Source organism: Hoplias malabaricus, chromosome 9 (assembly GCF_029633855.1).
Source record: "Hoplias malabaricus isolate fHopMal1 chromosome 9, fHopMal1.hap1, whole genome shotgun sequence".
Classification (NCBI taxonomy): Eukaryota; Metazoa; Chordata; class Actinopteri; order Characiformes; family Erythrinidae; genus Hoplias; species Hoplias malabaricus.
Genome location: NC_089808.1, coordinates 36,288,249 through 36,310,884, shown reverse-complemented (window position 1 = coordinate 36,310,884; position 22,636 = coordinate 36,288,249). Strand labels below are relative to the sequence as shown.

Sequence of the window (22,636 nt, the reverse complement as noted above, 5' to 3'; positions counted from 1 at the left end):
TTACGACAGTGGTTTTGCGTCGTAAACGACGTAACGCGAACTTCGTGTTTGGTGTGCGTGGCGCGGCGGAAGAATACACGGTTACGCTGCTCGGGACCGAGGAGGATAGGTGTGAGGATAGGATAAGTGCTTACAGTATGTTATTTATGTACAGTATGTACGTATGTTCCGACTTACACCGAAAATCGGTTTACGACGCGACGTAGGAACGGATCAACGTCGTAAGTCGAGGACCCCCTGTACTAAGATTAATAAAGTAGACAAAAGGGAATGAAAGAGCAATGCCTTCAATAGTAAAAACCACATTTATTAACATCGATTATCCGCCATTCAGAAACCCATCGATGCACATTGCGAGAAGATACTCACATTCTGCTCCTCCATTTCCTGCACGAAGAAAGCTTCCCCATTGTCTCCCAGCTTCATGTGTAGATCCACTGGCTCCCCATTTATTTCTATATCAATCTGAGGGAAATCAAGAGCATACCAAAAATCACATCCCTCATTTTACCAACAGACATATCTTCATTTCCACGTTTACTGTAATTGCACAAAGTCAACAACAGGTCTATCTGATCCTCATATTCCCAGTCAAGAGTGTGACCTTTTGATAATTTCTTTGGTCTGGCCGCATGTCAAACATATCAAAAGTGTGCTCCATCTGAGCGCTGACCTTAAGAAACCAATATGAGCTGACATTTAGCCTGCTGCTCCCCTCTGAACTCACCTTGTTTGTTCACCTTGGGGTTCATCCAGAGTCTAGTTATTGCTGGCCCCATTCTACCATGCTGAAACTCAGAGCTCAACCTGGAGCACAGTTTTAAACTGCATTAGAAACGAGTAAGGTCAGTGAACATGGAGGAAGATCCATTGTTGGGGATTTGCTGTTGTTTCCAATTTCTTTTGTCCTTATCACCTGAACTGCCTATGTAGTATGGCTTGGAAACACGGATAGGCTTGAGGGAAAAGTGAATAATTATTGGCTGTTGTATCATGCGGGAACAGAACTGAAAAACGTACACAGTAGTCTTGTCATCTACTATCTCACGTCAACAGTATAAACACCCAGATTTCAAATGTAAATGTTAAGGACAACATATCCACCAATTTTGATGATCCAGCTTGCAAAGAAATACCTTTTATTACTTTGTAATTTTGCATTAATTGTTTCTAAACAAGACTCTTCAGGATTTACACAGCGTCCAAATCTGAATCCTTGATTTTAATGAATGTGTCTCACTGACAAATCTATTCAACTTTACAGCGACACCCAACATCTCACTGTCCCTGAGCATGACCAACAACTATTCTCTGAAATAACACAGAGATACAAATATCTCCTGAAATGAATGTCTTTAAAACTACCAACAGCCTACAGGGTTACACTGTTCCTTCATGGTTGAATTTTAGTGATCATGATGCACAATACTCCGTGCCTTATTTCTGTTTTCCATGATTCCCCCTTGTCCCCCCCACAAGGTTTTTTCCAAACAACTGGACAGGGAATGTAGACTGGAATGCTAAGAAACCCATATGATGACTTTCTGCTGTTCAACGTCTTAAGTCACTGGGTCGACAGGCTTTCCCTCATTGTAAAGTATATCACCCGTTTCCCCTGTGATTCTCATTGAGGACATGGTTGGACTCTGTTTAATTCCAGCAAAGGGTAAATCTTCCAGTCACAAGGGTTTAAGAGCTTTACTTTCCAGATGTTGCAGTTGTGTTTTAGAAGTAATGTCAGTACTAACACTCTGGCGGTATGGTCACAAATTGACAAATATTTGGAGACTTCACTCAAATTCCACACAAACTCCCCAATACAGCTTAACAACATGCTGTTGACTTGAGGCAAGCCATTTATTTTCCCCCATGGGTTAAAGCCAACATCTTAATTTTGGAAGATTTATTGAAAAAGTAGAGAATTAAACATTTCAATTACATAATATATACTTATTCCATTCTAGGTTCATCTTACGTTTTATATCTCTGCCCCCATGAGCATTTATGAGCATACATGGTTCACTGCATGCTCCACTAGGAATAGATCCTCTATTGGGCTTTTTAAATCAACTTCTAGCTCCAGTTCTATAAAATCTATATATAGAAAAATCTACAATAAACTTAGAATTCAAATATACCAAATATTTGGTAGAATCAATGCCTGGAGTTATGATTTGTCTGCACAAGTTGGGCAATTGGACTGGGACCTAGTTTGAAATATATATTTGCTGCTTCTACAAATTTAGATCATCAGTTGATTCACTAAAATGTGCCCAGAGATTCTATATTACCTACAGTGTGAATTCCAGATCAAGTTTTACAAACAAACTATGTTACAATGGCTCTGTGTGTCAATGGTACGTTCATGTTTTCTGCCAGTGGGCCCCAGGTAAACAACTCTGGAAAACATTGATATCGCTGTTATCAACCCTGCTGGGAGTGGACCTTCTATTAATTCCAGCTACGTTCTCGTGCAAAGATTATTCCATTTTTAAAACAAAATTAATAATGACCTAGTACTACAGTCAAGAAAACTCTTTACATTTCAGGTCAAGTTTTCCATCCATCCATTATCCATCGCTTATCCGGGTCCGGGTCGCGGGGGAAGCAAAGAAACCCAGACCTCCTTCTCCCCAGCCACCGCCTCCAGCTCCTCTGGGGGTATACCGAGGTGTTCCCAGGCCAGTTGAGACATGTAGTCTCTCCAGTGTGTTCTTGGTCTGCCCCGGGGCCTCCTCCCTGTTGGACATGCCCGGAACACCCCACCAGGAAGGTGTCCAGGAGGCATCCGGACCAGACGCCCGAACCACCTCAACTGGCTTCTCTCGACGTGGAGGAGCAGCGGCTCCACTCCGAGTCTCTCCTGGATGTCCGAGCACCTAACCCTGTCTCTAAGGGAGAGTCCAGACATCCTGCGGAGAAAACTCATTTCAGCCGCTTGTACCCGCGGTCTCGTTCTTTCGGTCACTACCCAAAGCTCGTGACCATAGGTGAGGGTTGGGACGTAGATTGAACGGTAAATCGAGAGCTTTGCTTTTCTGCTCAGCTCTCTCTTCACCACAACGGACCAGTACTGAGCCCGCATTACTGCTGAGGCTGCACCGATCCGCCTGTCAATCTCCCGCTCCAACTTTCCTTCACTCGTGAACAAGACCCCGAGGTATTTAAACTCCTCCACTTGAGGCAAGATCTCACTTCCAACCTGGAGAGAGCACTCCACCCTTTTCCGACTGAGTACCATGGACTCGGACTTGGAGGTGCTGATCCTCATCCCTACCGCTTCACACTCGGCTGCAAACTGGTCCAGCAATAACTGGAGGTCCCAGCTCGATGAAGCCAACAAGACCATATCAGACGCAAAAAGCAGACATGGAATCCTGAGACCACCAAACCAGACACCTTCCGCCACTTGGCTATGCCGAGAAATTCTGTCCATAAAAATTATGAACAGAACCGGTGACAAAGGGCAGCCCTGACGGAGTCCAACTCCGACTGGAAACCAGTCGGACTTACTGCCAGCCATACGAACCAGACTCCTGCTCTGTTTATACAGGGACTGGATGGCTCGTAGCAAAGGGCCCAGTACCCCATACTCCCCCCAAGGTCAAGTCTTGTGTACTTCTAAAATCAGTGTTTTTGCACTTCTTCCTGGTCGGTCTTGTGCTGGAACAAGCCATTGCAAGGTTACATTGCGCAAAGGCAGCCACGATTGTACCGAAGCCTGAAGATATCAATTCTGTTAAAGACATGTTAAACCAGAAATGAAGGTGTATGTATTTGTCGTGCACTCTAAAGTCTTGCAATAGTGTGTTTGTGTCAGGGGAAAAAAAAAAATAAATAAATAATAGCAACAAAATCTTCTTACCTTCATGAATATTAAAAAAAAGAATGTAAATATTCTAACTCAGTCCAAGTTCATTTGAGTAAATAAATACATGTTTATTTAGAATAACTGGAATAATCATGAAAAGCCATGAGTCGTTACAGATGTGGGCCCAGCTGTTAAAGTCTTCTGCTGAAGCATATGCAAACTCAATGCCTGACTGAGGCATGGAGAATGCCGTGCTTTCTTGCCCATTTCACCAAAGCAAAACAGTTCTGCATGAGTGAAGCCTCCAGTAAACCAAGCCCTTGGTCTCCTGCTTAACCATGCATTTGTAATGATTCACTCAGAGAGGGACAATGCCCAAGTCTGAAGCTTCATTCAGTGCTCCGCATAATTGCCAAACTAAATTAGTCAGAGGGTCCAGTACACTGCCAATGGCCAGCTGCCAACACACCTCTGGGATAATATTTCACACACACCTACACCTGATACAGCACACAAACAGGTACATGAGCCAGAACGACTGGCTTTCTACTGACAGCAGGTCACTGGAATTGTTAGCACTGATCCAAGCCCTTTGCTGACTCCAGATTAATTTTGGCCTCTTCCGGCCGAATCCACCCAGCCTCTGCTTTTCTCAATCTTAGCTGTTCTCATAGACGTCCAGCAGCCTCTTGTCTTCGGTTACAAGGTTGCTAGGCAATTTGGGCTGTGTGCAGAGAGATGGGGCAGAATGTTAATGATGGCATTAATGATGGCCTGGGGGTGAGTCTTCAACATGCCAGTCCAGTATGAAATATTTAAGGCCAGAGAAAAAGGGGGCTCAAACTTGTGTGGAAAATAGAATTAGAGACCATTTCCTCTCAACACAAGATTGCTTAGCCATCTCTGAATATTACATCACGAAGAAAATGAGGCGAGGACAGTGGCCGGTGTTGGAGATGTTGCATAATTCAAACAGACAAAATAAAAATAAGACAAATAGCCTACATTAACAGATAACTGAGAAATAGTTAGAGGACATTGCAGCATCCTTTGTGAGGCGGCTGGTGACAGAACGGCGGCGAACACTGGGTAAGGAGTGAAAGTGGGACATTTTGGCTCTCACTGTGGCTCTGAAAAGCCTTTCAGAGAATAGATCAGGGGAAAGAAAGTAAGAAAGTCACCCCACGGATCGTCTCCCCATTATATAAGTAACCTTGACGGTACGATCTCACTCCGCCTCTGCCAAGCACTTCTTATCCTGAGAAACCTGTTGCCATAGCGACCGCTCCTTCTCTTTTTCTAACCATCTCTGCACTTCCAACAGGTCGAGAGAAACTGCTCTATCCCCCCCACCTTTCCAAGGATTTATTTCAAGGATTCCAACGGATGTCGACTAAATACAAAATAAAAACCGCCCACACGTCCTGTTGTTCGCCTTTATGGGAAAGGCTGCTATTTTTAATAATTTATCGCGAGGCTCCTGCACCAAACCACATAAATAGATGATTTCCCTCTGTCCAGCACACGGGGGACACTGTCTCCATTTGTTTTTCAATAAAAAGGAACACAGTCATCCTCGCTGATCCGTTGCAGGAAGTTTAATAAATGATGCAGCCCCTGAACTGCTGTTATTCACCCAGAGCAGTGCTAGGTAAAGTTAATAAAATGTGACACTGAACACAGTCTTTTAACTGCATTTTGTCTGACATTAATTTCAACAGAAAAACAAAGTAACTTCAGCTGAAAAAGGAGACAAACCTTCTGCAGAATTAAGTCAGGGTCAAAAGTCACAGGACACCCTTTTATTTCTTCAATATGCTTCATGACCACTTTCCCATTGGAAAAACTTGCCCTTGATCCAATATGGCTGCTTTTAAGATGGCGGACATGTTTCGGACATAGCCGAAATAATAGGCCCCCCAACGCCCACTACTTAGATACAAGTGTGTCCTGTTACTTTTGACTCACCCTGTATAATGCAAACGACAACACACAATGTCACTTGTAATAATTTCACTGTAAATGTGATGTGTCACTTAATTTAGTATTGTTCAGTTAGAAGTTGCCGTTTTTATTAATGATGGTGTTAAAAATGTGTGTTGGGGTGTGTGTGTGTGTGTTGGGAGGTATGTTCGGAAACTGTTCTACACAAACTTACCAAGTGACCTGTGAAATTCTGAAGTGCACCTCTGAAATGTACCTCACGAAAAGTAAGTAAATGAAATAAATTCTTGTAAACACTTACTGCAAATAAATTAGACATTGCTTTTCAATTTTTTGCAATAGGTGTTTTAAAATATATTTTATAATCATTTATGTTGGAAAAGCTGCCTACATACAGGGAAAACTATTTGTTTCATATTTAAACAGGTCGTGTCGCAGTCACACCGCTCCAGGGACCTGGAGGTTGTGGGTTTGATTCCCGCTCCAGGTGACTGTCTGTGAGGAGTGTGGTGTGTTCCCCCCGTGTCTGCGTGGGTTTCCTCCGGGTGACTGTCTGTGAGGAGTGTGGTGTGTTCTCCTTGTGTCTGTGTGGGTTTCCTCTGGGTGACTGTCTGTGAGGAGTGTGGTGTGTTCCCCCCGTGTCTGCGTGGGTTTCCTCCGGGTGACTGTCTGTGAGGAGTGTGGTGTGTTCCCCCCGTGTCTGCGTGGGTTTCCTCCGGGTGACTGTCTGTGAGGAGTGTGGTGTGTTCTCTCTGTGTCTGCGTGGGTTTCCTCCGGGTGACTGTCTGTGAGGAGTGTGGTGTGTTCTCCCCGTGTCTGTGTGGGTTTCCTCCGGGTGACTGTCTGTGAGGAGTGTGGTGTGTTCCCCTCGTGTCTGCGTGGGTTTCCCCCGGGTGACTGTCTGTGAGGAGTGTGGTGTGTTCTCCCTGTGTCTGCGTGGGTTTCCTCCGGGTGACTGTCTGTTAGGAGTGTGGTGTGTTCTCCCTGTGTCTGCGTGGGTTTCGTCCGGGTGACTGTCTGTGAGGAGTGTGGTGTGTTCTCCCTGTGTCTGCGTGGGTTTCCTCCGTGTGACTGTCTGTGAGGAGTGTGGTGTGTTCTCCCTGTGTCTGCGTGGGTTTCCTCCGGGTGACTGTCTGTGAGGAGTGTGGTGTGTTCTCCCTGTGTCTGCGTGGGTTTCCTCTGGGTGACTGTCTGTGAGGAGTGTGGTGTGTTCTCCCTGTGTCTGTGCTCCAGTTTCCTCCCACAGTCCAAAAACACACGTTGGTAGGTGGATTGGCGACTCAATAGTGTCCATAGGTGTGAGTGTGTGAATGAACGTGTGTGTGTGTGTCTGTTACCCTGTGAAGGACTGGCACCCCCTCCAGGGTGTATCATTGCACCCATTCCAGGTAGGCTCTGGACCCACCGCGACCCTGAACTGGATAAGGGTTACAGATAATGAATGAATGAATATTACCATAGAGAGGTAACAGCACAGTGATGGTATTACACAGAGTAAAAAACTCCATCCATGCTTTTAGAGGTTTATTTTGTATTTGTGAAGTTAAGATTGTTAAGATGATTGATTGGTTTGAGAGATGAAATTAGCGTGGATGACAGTGTAGAGGTTTTACCCTGTGTTATATCATGACTGCGCTGTAGCACATCTCTGAAGTCCCCCGTCCTGCTTTAATACAGTCCCGGCACAATCACACTGATCTTAGTTACTGTACGGCTCAGTGTTACTGGTTTGCCAAAGCTGACTTATCCTGTTGTAGAGGGAGAGTAGGATCGCCCCCGCTATTTGCTTAGTGACTCAGAAATACAGAAATAAATTTTTAAATACATAGAGAAATACACATTTAAACACTCTTCATTAATGTTATCCACTTAAACACAAAACAGTCTTTTTAAATTCTGCATCTGAAAGTATGAAAGTAAAAGAACACACGCAGACACAGCTGTCAAATCTTGCAGAGTGTGGTTAAAGTCACTTCTCCATTCCTCTGTTCTAGAGACATCTGCTGCTGGGGGTCAACTCCTCATAACTGAAAATGACCCACTTCCAGCAGCCACAGGACAGGCAAATGTTTGCAGACGTGACAACCAGCAGGGCCAGTGTGATAAGAGATAGCCTACTTTCACTGAACCTGTTTCGTTTCCTTTGTTCAGAGGTTTTAAATAACACAGTTAACTCAGGTAGGGTAAAAGCCCTTTGGCAAAACAGCAGCAGAACAGAAGTGATCTGAAAACGAGTTCATCAAAACTAACAACAGCTAATAGCTGACATTTTTCAACTCGATCCTCAATGACTGCTCTCTCCTGCACCGGCAGCACACGGCGAGTTACCAGAGCCAACAGCGTCGATGTGATTCACTGTGCTCAGAACAGAGCAGAACGTTAGCACACTTCTCATAAAAGCCAGTGGCCAGTTGCTTTAGCTTCAGGAAATGAGGCGGAGTGAGATTAAGTTGATTAGATTAGTTATTTTTAAAACTTCAACATATATTTTTTTTTATTAGACTCATATGCACATGGGTCTAAGGTCACCATGGTCAACGTCGAGCAAACAGACGATCAAACAGAGGGGTATATAAAGACCCATTGCATAGAGCTTGGAAGATCCAGTACCTTATCCAGATCTAATCATCCAGCATTAGCACCTGAACTCACTAATGCACTTGATGAATGCGCAACTTCTTTGTTTAACACAGGACTCACCACTTTCTCCTTGGAGCGAAGCACGCCCAGTTTGCCGAAGCGTACGTGGAAAGGGGAGCACTGGTAGGTTCCATCTTTCTGCCGGACCACCACCACGTCGATGCAGCCCGAGAGCGTCGCCTGGTTAATGCCCTTATACAGCTCCTTCACCGTCACCAGCACCTGGCCTGCCAGCTGCCCCACGTAGTTCATAGTGTCAGCCTGCTCACACACACACATACACACACACACACAAAGAGATCAGTGACATGGTGTTTCTACGTAAAAAGACTTTAAGAAAATATTAATCAGAGTTATAACTTCTTTAAAGTAGCTTGCAACTAACAGAAGCTATTGCAAATCAAATAACATCCTGGTAACTTCCTGCGTGAACCATGAAACTTGCCTCAAACTGTGTCTGAAGGCCGGTAGTTCTCTTAAATTAAGAGAAATACAGTAAAAGTCTGAATTCTGTTCATTTTTACAGTGGTATTGAGAGCCAGAAACCACATAAACAAGTTGGTCTGAGATTACTAAACAACTCAAGGCAGTTTGAGGCAAGTTTGGCATCCAAACAGAGGATTACACACTTCCAGTGTTTGTTGGTTTTAGCCTTGGACCTACAGTGAATAAATAAATAAGGGAAAAGGTTTTGAGAATTTTGGGGGGCGCAGTTCTGTTTGGTGAATCAAGAGCTGGGAGGCATCAGTGTGGCGCAAGACGAACTAAAGTGGGTAGCGGATGATTGGTGTTGGCTGAGTGCAAACTTTAATGTTCAGATGATATATTTACCATGGATTCCATTTAGATCGTAATGTTTCAATATACTGTTACATCCCGACAAACTATGGCTTTAAGACCAATGCTGGCCTTATCCACAGTCACTCCACTCATCTGTATCCATAACTGGGGCAATTGGAAAAGGCTATTCCAGTAATATCAGGACAACAACGTTTTAAAATTACAAATCACTGCATTGATCACATATTACCTTTAAAAATACCTCCTTTAAATTACAATTCTATGAGTCAGACCCGTCTGTATCACTGTATTTGAGTCTGTACAGGACCAGCACAGACTTGCAGTATGTACCCCACAGCTTACTCTTCCCACAACCCAAGGCTGTTTTCTTTCAGTAACGAAAATATAGTTCATGGCTGCCTCTGGCTGCCTGCCTCTTGATGGGTCTTATCTGCATGCCTGCAGACAGTTTATTCGATGTCAGCTCAGCAGTGGCCTCAACGTCCCCCGAGGACCAAGTGAGTGCTATACGCTTGTATCTCAAGGCTAAGCAGAACCGGAACCACAAATCCCGTTTGCCCACAATGTCTAGCAGAGGCAGGAAACAAAAAATAACAACTCTGAGAACATTTAGGTCAGAGGTTGCGTTGTGAGAGATTTCAGCAGCTATTCTTTCTCTCAACATCGTCAAGATTTAAACTCACTGTCATCAGGATGAAGAGCGTGAGGCCGAAACCTCAAGTTCCAACATATTCTATACGGTTCTTCTAAAAACAGTATGATCACGTTAAATTACTAAACTAAATTATTAGCTTAATGCACCACAGCAGCTTTAGAAAATTCAGTCCAAAGTGTTAAAATAACTGGCCACAAAGGTGACACGTTTTTGCTTAAATTTGAGTCCTCAAAATTCATATTTCACATCACACTAACTGGTCTAATATTCCAGGCAACATTTGAAAGAATAAGAACTATTGTACTTTGGGTCAGTCGTTTTCAAACGGGTACTGAGGGACCCCCAGGCCGTCGAGATGGTTGTTCCAACTTAACAGAGGGTTAGAGCATAAATTTGGACCACTGCCTGAGGACACATTTCAGAACCACTGACCCAAGACACCATCAGTCACTGTTTCAAATGCAGAGTGATGCACTGGAGAGTCAAGTGTTGACGTGTTTCTTTTCTTTTATTAAAATAAGAAACCACTCAGACTGGAAAATCTAAATATATGTCAAATAAACCAAAAAAGGCTTATAGAGCCAGGCTTCATCTGTAACGAAAGCTATCTAAAAATAAGTGGCTAAATTATTAAAACTAGGGCATTCCCTTTATTTAGACCACTGCTCAACTGGGATTTTAAAAGACTTTGTACCTTGGACTAGCCTATATTTAATCTGCACAGAAGCCATGTTTCAGATCAACAATGAAACACAGAGCACAGGACTTTTCAAATATAATAAAAGACTGTCGTTTTAATGATCAGGTGAGGCATTTCCCTCATTCCGCAGGATGGATTTTATTGACAGTATTTTATTTACAGCAAGTAGTTCTATAACTCTTTATTGGGACATCTACGGTTGTGAGGAAACGGTGTTTTCTCTAGTTTGTTTACGTTCAGAAGCTGCATTTTAAACCAATCTAAGTTTTATTCACTGTTAAAACTACCACAGACACACATTTGTAGCGCGAGTTGTTTAGTTTTGATCTGTTTACTTTCATGCAGTTCACACTCACATGAATTTGGAGATATTTCCACCTTAAGTAACTCGAAACAGCAAAACCAAGCTAATATTACCCACCTATGGAGCAGGAAATGAGCAATATCCTTATCTTGGGTCATGCTTTTCAACATTTAGGGCTCTCTCTGTTGTTTAAAACCTCCAGGTGTGTTTTGTTGGCATGAGCAGAAAGAGAAAGAGAGAATGCCTAGCATACCAGACCGAGACAGTTTGTTTTTTTGAGCCATTTACTCCATCCATCCATCCATTATCTGTAACCGCTTATCCAATTTAGGGTCGCGGGGGGTCCAGAGCCTACCTGGAATCATTGGGCGCAAGGCGGGAATACACCCTGGAGGGGGCGCCAGTCCTTCACAGGGCAACACAGACACACACATTCACACCTACGGACACTTTCGAGTCGCCAATCCACCTGCAACGTGTGTTTTTGGACTGTGGGAGGAAACCGGAGCACCCGGAGGAAACCCACGCGGACACGGGGAGAACACACCAACTCCTCACAGACAGTCACCCGGAGCGGGAACCGACCCCACAACCCCCTAGAGCTGTGTGACTGTGACACTACCTGCTGCGCCACCGTGCCGCCCTGAGCCATTTACTGACACTGTAAAAACATTAGACCGGTTTTGAGCACAAACGGACAGGAGCGCTAACAAATGGTGAGAAAAAAATCTTCTGAATTTTATTTACAATTATTTTTTTATTACAATTCGTGAACGTCATCTTTAACACTTCATTAAATTCTAAAAGGCCTCACAGGGCTATATCCCTTCTTTAAAGTCACCACATTTGGAAACATTATAACTCATTTGTTAGTGTGTAAAAGGTGTATTCTGACTTTGTGCTGAATTTTAGCTACAACACGTCACTCTACGCCACCTACGCAGGCATTAGAAACAAACACAAATCATTGTGTAAATCAATTTAACGATAAACACCTATGAAATACATATATATAGTGTGGAAACTCACCAATGGCAATCGACAAGTCAAATTCTGAATAGCTGTGTGGTAGGCGTTACAGTAGGCCGTGTAATACTCTAATCTCTTAATCATTCTATCTGATTAAGCTGAGCAAACTATTTAATTGACCTGTAGCTTTCCTGATTCAAGGCAACAATCCAAACTGCCTTGAGAGAATCCTCCAAAGAGGCCAATTTACCACCGCGATAATAAGCCCTCATCTGCAGGTTAGCTAACAGTGACTGAGCCTTTTACCAGATTCACATTTTGACACAGGGACAGAGCACTGGATGAGCAATGAGAAAGTGTGTGTGTGTGTGAACAGAAAGCCCTTGATGGTTTGCGAATCAGAGGATGATCTAGAATCTTCTGAGGCCGCTATCAGTTTATGAGAAGACCAAAGGGTACGAGCTCAGCCCTGAATATGCAAAAAAAAATGTCCAAAATATAAACTGATATTATCACAAAGAGATGAAGTCCATAACTGGAAAAAGGAAACAGAGCGGAGGGGCTGCAAACAATATGATAAAATGCCAATACAGTTTATGCTGATCATTTTTAAATAAAGAAATGAAGTTGTATTTGCCAGTTTAAAAGTGTGCAGAAACAGTGTAAAGTATCTGGTGTGTGGGTGTGTGCATGTGTATATGTATATGTGTGTATGTATGTGTATGTGTGTGTGTATGTATGTGTGTGTGTGTATGTATGTATGTATATGTGTGTGTATGTATGTATGTGTATGTGTGTGTGTGTATGTGTATATGTATGTTGTATGTATGTGTGTGTATGTGTGTATATGTATGTATGTATGTATGTATGTGTGTGTGTGTGTGTGTGTGGTATGTATGTGTGTATATGTATGTGTGTGTGTATGTATATATGTGTGTGTGTGTGTGTGTATATGTATGTGTGTGTGTATGTATGTGTTTGTGTGTATATGTATGTGTGTATATGTATGTGTGTGTGTGTCTCCACTTTGGCTGAGTCAGCATCAAGATAAATCAATGAAAGCTAATCACTTAAAGCTGACTCAGTGCTGTTTTACCAAGTGTCCATTAGGCACTTCACCTTTATTATTCTAATCATAAGTAGATTTAAGGTTTGACAACCTAACAGCTTGAGTGTAACAGCACCACCTGTGATACAGAAGGAAAACCCCTTTCATTCATGTTCACTCTTTGAAAACACATCATTCCTGAACTCCCCAGGCTGGGTGCTAAACAGCTGTGTGTCAGAAACTCTGCCTCATGGCCTCATGTTAGAGAAGAGGGTTTAGGACTGGAAAGTCATTGATTCAATCTCCACAATCAGCAGGAAAAATTGTGGGCGTTGGAAGTGGAACAACCCTGTTCTCCTCCTCCTCCCTCGATCCATGGCTGAGTGGATCCTAACCCCAACTTTTCTGCAGGCACCGGGGAGCGTGCTTCTTAAACTGTACTATACTTCAGGCAAAATTATCAGTATTACACTGAGGAATTAAACATTCATTAAACAGTAACATGGCTATTTAATGGTGCACAAGGTCCTATATCATAGCTACATGAGCCCTAGAGACCACACACAGCTGTCAAAGAAGAACCAAATAAGATCCAACTTAGACTAAAGATTCTCTGCTAGAAATAAGTCCCCTTCACCTGAACTTGATGTGCACGGCTTGTTTAAAGGGTGGTAAACGTGTCTGTTGTGAAGCTGAGGCTGTCCACCACCCTCCAGGCCCTGAGAGCCCAATGTCATTTTGTTTACTCACCAAGGACCAAGACGGTTTGATGACTGCAGACTCATCCTGCTCACTGTTGTCTTCCTCAGTGCCACTAAAAGGCTCTTCCGCCCAAGAGCGCAATCTCTTCATTACAAGTGTCTCAGTCTTAGAGTACAGTGCCTCACAAAGTGTGGTAGCTCATGTTAACTCTTCCTCCTCGCTCTCCAAGAGCTACTGTTTTTGAGTCATCCTTGGCACTACCTCAAATACGGCCTGCACACGACCTTGGACTGACCCTCCCAGGTACAAACAAGGAATGGCACTCTGTGTCATATTACTTGGATAAACTTTATGCAAGCTGCTATTTTCTTTCGCTTTCCTCTGATGCACTCTAATGCCCTGTAATGAACAGACTAAGCAGCCAATCAGCAAATCAGACACCAACTCTGAAACCAATGAGGCTGGAGGTATGGGGTCAGCATTTCTGAGACAGATAAGAGACGTGTTACTTATACAGTGGCGCTGACTACTGATAAGGGTTCTATAAAAGTGAGGGGGGATGGAGGCGGAGCTTCGTACTCTTCATGTGCGCAACACCAGAGTCCCCTGACTGAGCAAAACCCTGTTAATGATTTTACAAATAAGACCTGGTGCTTCAACAATAACAGTCAAGGGACTGGAGTTTTCCCTTCATTTCATCTGATTTACGACAGGCCAATTCTGGTCTTCACTGAAAACAAAACAAACGGTGTAAGGGGTGGTCTCCTCACCTGTCAGGAGCCCTACAAACACCCAACATTGAGCACGCGTGACTCTCTGACACTTGTTGTTCACCAAAATCTGAACTAATGTGCACAGTCAGTAAGGGCAATAACGCACACTGTACATACACAGGTTAATAAATGTTTGCTAATGTACACAAGGGGTTCAGAAAGTCTACGGTTAACCTTTTGGGCAAACAATAAAATGATTTAGACGAGTTTAGAAAATGTTTAACTACATGAAAATTATTTCAGAGAAAAGCCTCTAGCACTTTCGGAATGTTTGTGTGAAAATCCAGTCTGCAATTCCCATAGAAAATCTTGGAAAACTTAAAAGTCTGGGGCTGTTTTTCTGAAAGTAGTGTGGCTTAGGAAGTGTCCACTGATGGGATCATTAACTCAGGAGCGTACAAATAATTATTGATGAAAACCTGCAGGAGTCTACTGAGACTTCTCAAAGTGTGAAAACAGAACACTTTATCAAAACCAGGTGAAACATGACATGTTCTGGTTTCTAGAAAAGGCAACATTTAATACAAAACCAATTAAACGTCAATTAGAATACTCTCAGCCTCCTTAAATTGTGCTTCTAAAAGGACATGGAGCTTCTTTATAGTTCATTAATTCATTCATTCATTATCTGTAACCCCACAGCCTACCTGGAATCATTGGGCGCAAGGCGGGAATACACCCTGGAGGGGGCGCCAGTCCTTCACAAGGCAACACACACATTCACTCACACACATACACCTACGGACACTTTGGAGTCGCCAATCCACCTACCAACGTGTGTTTTTGGACTGTGGGAGGAAACCGGAGCACCCGGAGGAAACCCACGCAGACACAGGGAGAACACACCACGCTCCTCACAGACAGTCACCCGGAGGAAACCCACACAGACACAGGGAGAACACACCACGCTCCTCACAGACAGTCACCCGGAGGAAACCCACGCAGACACAGAGAACACACCACACTCCTCACAGACAGTCACCCGGAGGAAACCCACGCAGACACGGGGAGAACACACCACACTCCTCACAGACAGTCACCCGGAGGAAACCCACGCAGACACAGGGAGAACACACCACACTCCTCACAGACAGTCACCCGGAGGAAACCCACGCAGACACAGGGAGAACACACCACACTCCTCACAGACAGTCACCCGGAGGAAACCCACGCAGACACATAGAGAACACACCACACTTCTCACAGACAGTCACCCGGAGGAAACCCACGCAGACACGGGGAGAACACACCACACTCCTCACAGACAGTCACCCGGAGGAAACCCACGCAGACACAGAGAGAACACACCACACTCCTCACAGACAGTCACCCGGAGGAAACCCACGCAGACACAGAGAGAACACACCACACTCCTCACAGACAGTCACCCGGAGGAAACCCACGCAGACACATAGAGAAGACACCACACTTCTCACAGACAGTCACCCGGAGGAAACCCACGCAGACACGGGGAGAACACACCACACTCCTCACAGACAGTCACCCAGAGGAAACCCACGCAGACACAGGGAGAACACACCACACTCCTCACAGACAGTCATGGCACCTATGTCTTAAAACTAAATAACATGAAATGTATGGCTCTAAACATTATTTAAAACTTACGGAACTCCTGCAATTACCACACCAAACATTTCACGTGAACACAGTTCAGGGTCTTAATTCAATTTTTGTGACCTGCTTTAGTCAAAAATGCTCCAAGGATCAAACAACACAGCAGCATCTTCCCTCGTCTAAACAGTCCGATTCAGAACGGCAGGTTTCAGCGTCTGTTCCTTTAAATGAGAATGAGTCACAGTTCAATTAACTTCGAGAGCAAGTCATTTCAAAAAATCCTGTTCATTTCAAGGTCTGACTGAGTTGTTTCATTTCACAGTGTGTGGGTCTGTGTGCTCCAAACACCCTGAAAGAAACACACATTCACTGACACGTCCTTTAAAAGCAAACATTCTCCTAATATACTCAGTAAAGTGTATTGTTTGATGAATAAAAACTTGCAGAAAGGCTAAAGGTCTCAGCAATTGTTTACAGTACAACAGATGAATGTAATGCCTCTATCACACAATTTAACCCTGAATTAGTTATTTTTTTCTGAGAAAACACACACACTTACATACATACATAATATATATATATATATGTTTATTATATACGCTTTTAAAGCTATTACACTGGTTTTAAATTGCAACCAATGCCAAAACAGAAAGTTGACTAAGGCTTCTGTGAAACAGAAAGGCTAAATCCAAACACTTCCACTTTGCTACTGTGTTTAGCTAGCGATAACTACTAAAATAATTACATTTTCTGTTATTTATCTACGGATAAAAATGCTGTGGCACTACTAGGCCTTGACCTACAAATTCCTATGGTTAATAAAATATATTACTTCTAAAGTTATGCTAATTTTACGGACTTTTTAGGAATTAAAACGGTTTCTCTGAGCGATAATAAACAACCACATTCCCCCAGTCATTACATTGAGAGGATGGTGAGTTGGCAGTGGATGCTTCCTCCAAACTTCAACTAACACACGACACAACCATTTCAATATATTTTTGTAATTAAAATTTAACCTAAGAGTTTGGGGTCCATCGTAGAAATAAGAAGTGCTGTAATAAATTACGGTTAAACCTTATTTTTAATTAAAATAAAAATGAAGTGGACTACGCGAATTAACGTTATCCAACGGTAACGGAATCCTTTCACCGGCGGTTGTAGAGAAGTAACACTCGCCAAATATTTTGTTTGAGGGGGAGGGGATAATAAATATACGATTAAAAATTATGGGTCCAACTACCCTGCTTCTAATCCCTTAGTATTATCTTGGCAGCACAATTTAGCCGTTTTAAGGGTACTAAATAAACTATAACCAGGTTCTTATTACAATTCTCATTTCCACCTTAAATAGGCAGTTGAAACAGTCTACTGCCTGAGGCGTCAGAATGTATCGGTGGTCTATTTAAGGTGGAACGTTCGAAATCGAAGCCCTACTCCACTAGCGGTGTTAGCTTGCCGTTATAAAGCCAGACCACCGTTGATTGTGAATGAACGATATCAGCCCCACATCAACATAACAGTTTAAAGAAATGCAGACATTTTCATTCAAACTTACATTATGCTTGAAGCTTGTTTATTTACCTTGTTTATAGACGGGGGTTAGAGCTGTTCTCGCCGGTCGAGGTTTCGCTTTCAGGTTCAGATCAATCCTAGTTCTTTTAACGTTACCCTCTCACTCCCGAAGGGTCCAGGGAGAGTAAAAACCTCCAGAGGGCCAAGGGAGCCGTGTCTCCGAACCGCGACCATAACACAGCGGTGTGTTTGGACTGGTGTTTAGTCGCTGGTCATGACTGAAGGTCGGTCGGTGGTGGCGCTGAGCTGATGTGATGTGGCCTCTAGGGGGAAGGAGGGGAAAAAAAACTAGGGCCCTTCTTCTTCCCCCACTTCTTCACGTGATTCGTGCCACAAGCAGCAACCTACACTTTACATTGTCCTTATTCTAAAGATCTCAGACCTTCCATACCTCTGACCTAGCATCTTATAATATTGAGAGCCAGTGACTAGGTATTTCATCATTTGGACTGTCATCATGTTGAGAACCTATGACTTTATACATCAAGTTTGTCTTGCTGCCTCCAAATACTGAGATCCTCTCTCACAGCATTGAATTAGCAACTCATGACTTGGCATCTCAACAATGATCTCACTTCAGATATGACAATAATGAAAGTCTATCCTACAGCATTTTTACGAGATAATGTATTATCGCTAATCGTCTTAACTGATAGTAATGTGTCAGCTCATAATCTCGAGAGCCGGTAATTACAACTTAGCATTCCTTAATTAGGAAATCACAACACCCTCTTGTAGTCAGAAATCTTGGATCATAAAGCACAGATAAACACGATGCATCAGAGATCTGTGTCTCTGTTTAGATAATAGCAGAGATAATGCACTTAAACTGGACATGCACTGATTAACCTGATCACTCCAGTAAAATCCAAGGCTTTTTATCAGATTTTACTAGTCAAATAAGTTAGCTGCTAAGATCTGATAACAGTCGTAGTAAGAGTGCAACACATTGGTCTATGGTTTTATGTCAACACCACTAGTAATGTTTTTTATTTTTTTTAAACTATTGGGGATCTCTCTGTTTTAAAATGAGTAAGAGCATTGTGGATATAACAACTCCCTCCATAAAGCAGACTTCAGTGTTCACTTCCTAGCATATACCATGATATACCAATAAGAGTCCCTGGGCAAGATTCCCAACACCACATCTGACGATCTGTACAAGGGCATCAGCCAAATAAAATAAACGTGAACAGCTGTTAACACAGTGGTCGAACTCTACGGAATACGGATGTCAGAACAGGACACAGTCTTTGAGCTCGCTGTGTGGTTGGAGGCATTACAGAAGCTGAATGGATGAACAAACATTATGCGATGTGAAATTTTAACACAATCAAAATGGCAGCCAAAATTTTACAACAATGTCAAAAGTGAAACACGGATGCAAGGTTTTGTTCAGACAGTGATACTAGGTTTATCCAAAATGCACATTTTCATATTCAAATAATGTAACACCTTAAGAATGGACACCTCACTGAACAGGTTCCTTGAAAAATTAATAACACATTTTTGGCATTGCTTGCCTTTATTGTGTGTTGTCACATGACACACTCTGTTGGTTTAGTGAGAGACCCATGTTGGGTGACTTAGACCATCAGCATTGCTAACATATGTAAACAAGACGTCTATGGACATGAAACATACACAATAAAAGCGTTCTGTCTCATTGAAATAATGAATATTTTTGTAACGTATCCTTCTAAAACTACAGGGTGAGTCAAAAGTCACAGGACATCATTTTATCTGGACATCGTGAAAGCCACCATGTTGGATCAAGGGCAAGTTTATCAAAGAGATGAAAAGGTGTCCTGCCACTTTTGACTCACCCTGTATATTTATTCTAAACTCCAAATGTAGAGTCAAAGCTGTGAGCTGCATGACGACAACACTACTAAAAGTGTAGTCACATTTTGACTTCTATCACGTCTGTATAATTATGGGGTGTTTGTGTGTGTGGGTATTTTAGACCTTCTAAGGAAGGTTGGATGACCTTTTTTTTTGGCTCCAAACTTGCAAACTTGTCTTTTTACCATTGTTATTTTGGTTGATGTGCTTCTGCGAATAATGTCAGTAATTTAAATGCACTCTGCTCCTCCTACACTAAAATGTCATAGTGAAGTAATGGAGCTAAAGACCCAGTCGCTATGTTACTCGTACAATTATTGATGGATTTTAAATAGACAACTGTTGTTTGATGATTTAAAAATGATTATTTAAAAAATTAAACTGCCATTTTGACCAAATTCAAAGCAAATAGTGTTAATATTGCAACTCTAGCCAGTAGAAAGTGATACCTGTGTTTTCATGTTGTCATTTCGGCCACTGTGACATTTTTGGATGCTTAAAAAAACGGGTCAGTCGGCCGATTTTGAAGTAAAGAATTTGCTACCAGGCCACAAAACGGTCACACCTCTAATCTATTAAAACGAGAAACAACTGAACACAAATATGAACAGAGAAACAACAAAAACAGCAGAGACATGGGCTAATGTTGTACTACAGAATCCCAGTTTATATGGACAACATTCAGAGCATTTTAATTCAAATCATGTTCACCTCTTGAAAGTCAAAACCTTTTTATCCAGAAACAGAGTTCAAGCCGCTGCATTAGGATTAGTTTGAAAGCTGACATTTTATACAGGTTTCAGTGTAGAACTTGTTGCATTATATTTGAGCCCAATGAATATCAGGCTTCATTTGACCGGAGTTAATTCTCACTACCTGACCAGCGTCCTAGTCTTTACTGTCTCTGTGCAGCTGAACATGCTTTGGAATAAAATGCTTTGGGATGTGGTCTGGTCAGATTCTTTATCCTGTTAATCTTCACCTCTTCCTCCTCCTCTACTCTTTATGCTCAGCCTCGTCCTCTGGGATGTAAACGCTGACCGTGAACTCTCCAGCTGATGTGCCGTACTTGTTCTTGACCACCAGGGCGTATTTTCCGGAGTCGGCTGAGGTGACCGCTGCAATGGTTATGCTGGCGAACTTGTTGTGCTCGAACTTGAGCGTGTAGTGATCGTCAGACAACAGCTCCTTCTCGTTCTTCGTCCAGCTCACTTGAGGAAGAGGGTCACCCCATACGTTTCCAGTGAGATGCAGAGACTGAAATATAGTAGAGTGCACACACTTTAAGCATCTGAGAAACACTATATTTCTACCCAAGAGGGGCCCACATAATCATGTCTGGTCCCATAATATATATATATATATATATATATATATACACACACAGTACAACACCTCAGTGGTGTACAACAGGGTTTCAATGATTTTAACACGAGAGACAAATGCAGCAGTCCATTTTTCTAAGTCTGTTAATGTGTCGACTTATTTCCATAACTTCTCCTCAAAGACTCTCAATACTTACACTTACAATCCAATACCTATTTAATAGTTTATTTTATCATAGTCTCATAGGTCTCATCCTCATTACATTATCATATTTAACTTGTATGTCCAGTAAAAATGTCATATAATAAATTGCTTATTTAGGGCTCTTATATTCTTAATGTTAAAGGCTAAGCACCAGCGATATGAAAGTGTCAAACAAATAAATACAGTGGAATTTGAGTTCCCAACTTGTGTTTATTGATCGTCAGAAAACATGTTATTTCTTACTAATTGAAGGAATAAGGTTTAAAAGACCATTGGTCCCCCCCCCCCCCCAACAGTGTTCGGAAACTCTAATAGGCGTCTTGCCTGTGACGTAGATGGTGGACAACAACTCTAGAAGCTGCACTTAATTTAATGCAAAATGAGGAAAAGGTGTGTTGTTTGTGGCTGCAATCATTCAATGTACAGTGGGACATCTGTGCACAAATGGCCCAAAGATCCCAAAATATCCAGAAAATGGACTAAAATTGTCAACTTTAAACGGGCACTTTGGAAAGGACCATCCGCTCACTCCGTTATCTGTAGCTCATTTCACTGGCGCTTTTCCAACAATATGGGCATGTAAGGACACCAACGAAAGGTGTTCAAGAGCCTCTGTAACATGGAGGTAAACAGGGTGAGTACACTAACTTCGCCTGTTTTAGTTGGTGTTAGTTAACGTTAGCTTGACTCGCTAAACTCAGTGGCTCAGATTATACTCGGCTACGTAGCTGCATTACGGAGGTTTATAGTGTCGGATGAATTCGAGTTCGACTTCGATCACATTTACAAGAATAACGGTACCTCTACATTTGAGTTTAGCTTATTGCTAGGCTATTGTCATGAATAATGTTGGTTATTTAGCTAGCTAGACACTGTCATAACAGTGTTTTACCGCAGCGTTGCTCAGCTGTCCACCAGTGACGTCACGGTTGCGTTTCCGTAGAGAGCTCGGGTTTTTCCGTCAAAAATTGTCAGTTTTAAAGCAAATTAAGCTGCTATTTTCATTTTAATTCATACTTATATATGTCAGTGTAATAATGTGAAATATTCATGGAGGTCCATTAAGTGGTGCTTAGCCTTTAATATGTTTATATTTTATTATCTAATGTGATTTTTTGGTATGAAGAATTACCATTATTCTAAATGTCAGTCTGCTATATTGTCATCACAGATGTGTTGAGGGAGAAACTAAATGTAGTTTCTCAGAGACACGGTGCTAAGTTCTATGTAAAAGCAGAGCTGTAAGTTCCCAGTGTTTCAGCACTGAACCCTAGCACCATCACAAAACCCTGTAGGCGGGACTGAGACCCCGTTGGTTGTAGCACTAAATGATAGATAGCTAACTCTGGCTGCTGATTGGCTTCTGTTATTGATTTTCTGTTTAGAAGCCGTGGAAAACTTGCCCCTCCTAGGAAGCACAGTGGGGCTTCCGTCTGTCTCAAGCAAATCATCCATGTAAATGCAACCTGTATCGATTTTAATACGGAACACGTCTTTTATTGTCCAAATACGAGACAATTCTGTATTTTATGGGAGAGTTGGCAACCCTAGTCTCAGGTGAATCAACTGTAAGTGTGCAAACTAACATGACTCAGAGAGAGTTAGCACAATCCTCCAAGTGTGTTGAGCTGAGAGGAGCAGTTTTAATCATTTTTTGGCAGCTTGAGGCTTTTTTGCATTGCATTAAATGTAGTTCCAAGAAGAATGTGCTTAGCCATCAGTAACACATCCGGTTCTCAAGCTGAAACACAAAAATATACTTAT

General features: G+C 42.5%; 2 protein-coding genes across 3 annotated transcripts in view; both read right to left on the bottom strand.

The window, feature by feature from the left end:
* The window catches only part of lpin2 (lipin 2), a 32,293-nt gene extending 14,539 nt beyond the window's left edge, over positions 1 to 17,754 (bottom strand). The window contains exons 1-3 of one of the 2 annotated variants that reach the window (XM_066680489.1): positions 17,507 to 17,754; positions 8,456 to 8,656; positions 370 to 465 (exon numbers count right to left, since the gene is read on the bottom strand). In XM_066680489.1, coding sequence (XP_066536586.1) covers positions 370 to 465; positions 8,456 to 8,647 — 288 coding nt within the window. In that variant the 5' untranslated portion in view covers positions 8,648 to 8,656; positions 17,507 to 17,754. Of the gene's footprint in view, positions 1 to 369; positions 466 to 8,455; positions 8,657 to 13,622; positions 13,940 to 17,506 lie in introns of those variants that run through there. The other variant, XM_066680487.1, reaches the window with a different exon arrangement.
* Positions 17,755 to 18,516: 762 nt separating this feature from the next.
* Positions 18,517 to 22,636, bottom strand: part of myom1a (myomesin 1a (skelemin)) — a 41,994-nt gene continuing 37,874 nt past the window's right edge. Inside the window, exon 36 of the mRNA XM_066681643.1 lies at positions 18,517 to 20,599. Within this exon, the coding sequence (XP_066537740.1) occupies positions 20,339 to 20,599 (261 nt within the window). The 3' untranslated portion in view covers positions 18,517 to 20,338. The remainder of the gene's footprint in view (positions 20,600 to 22,636) is intronic.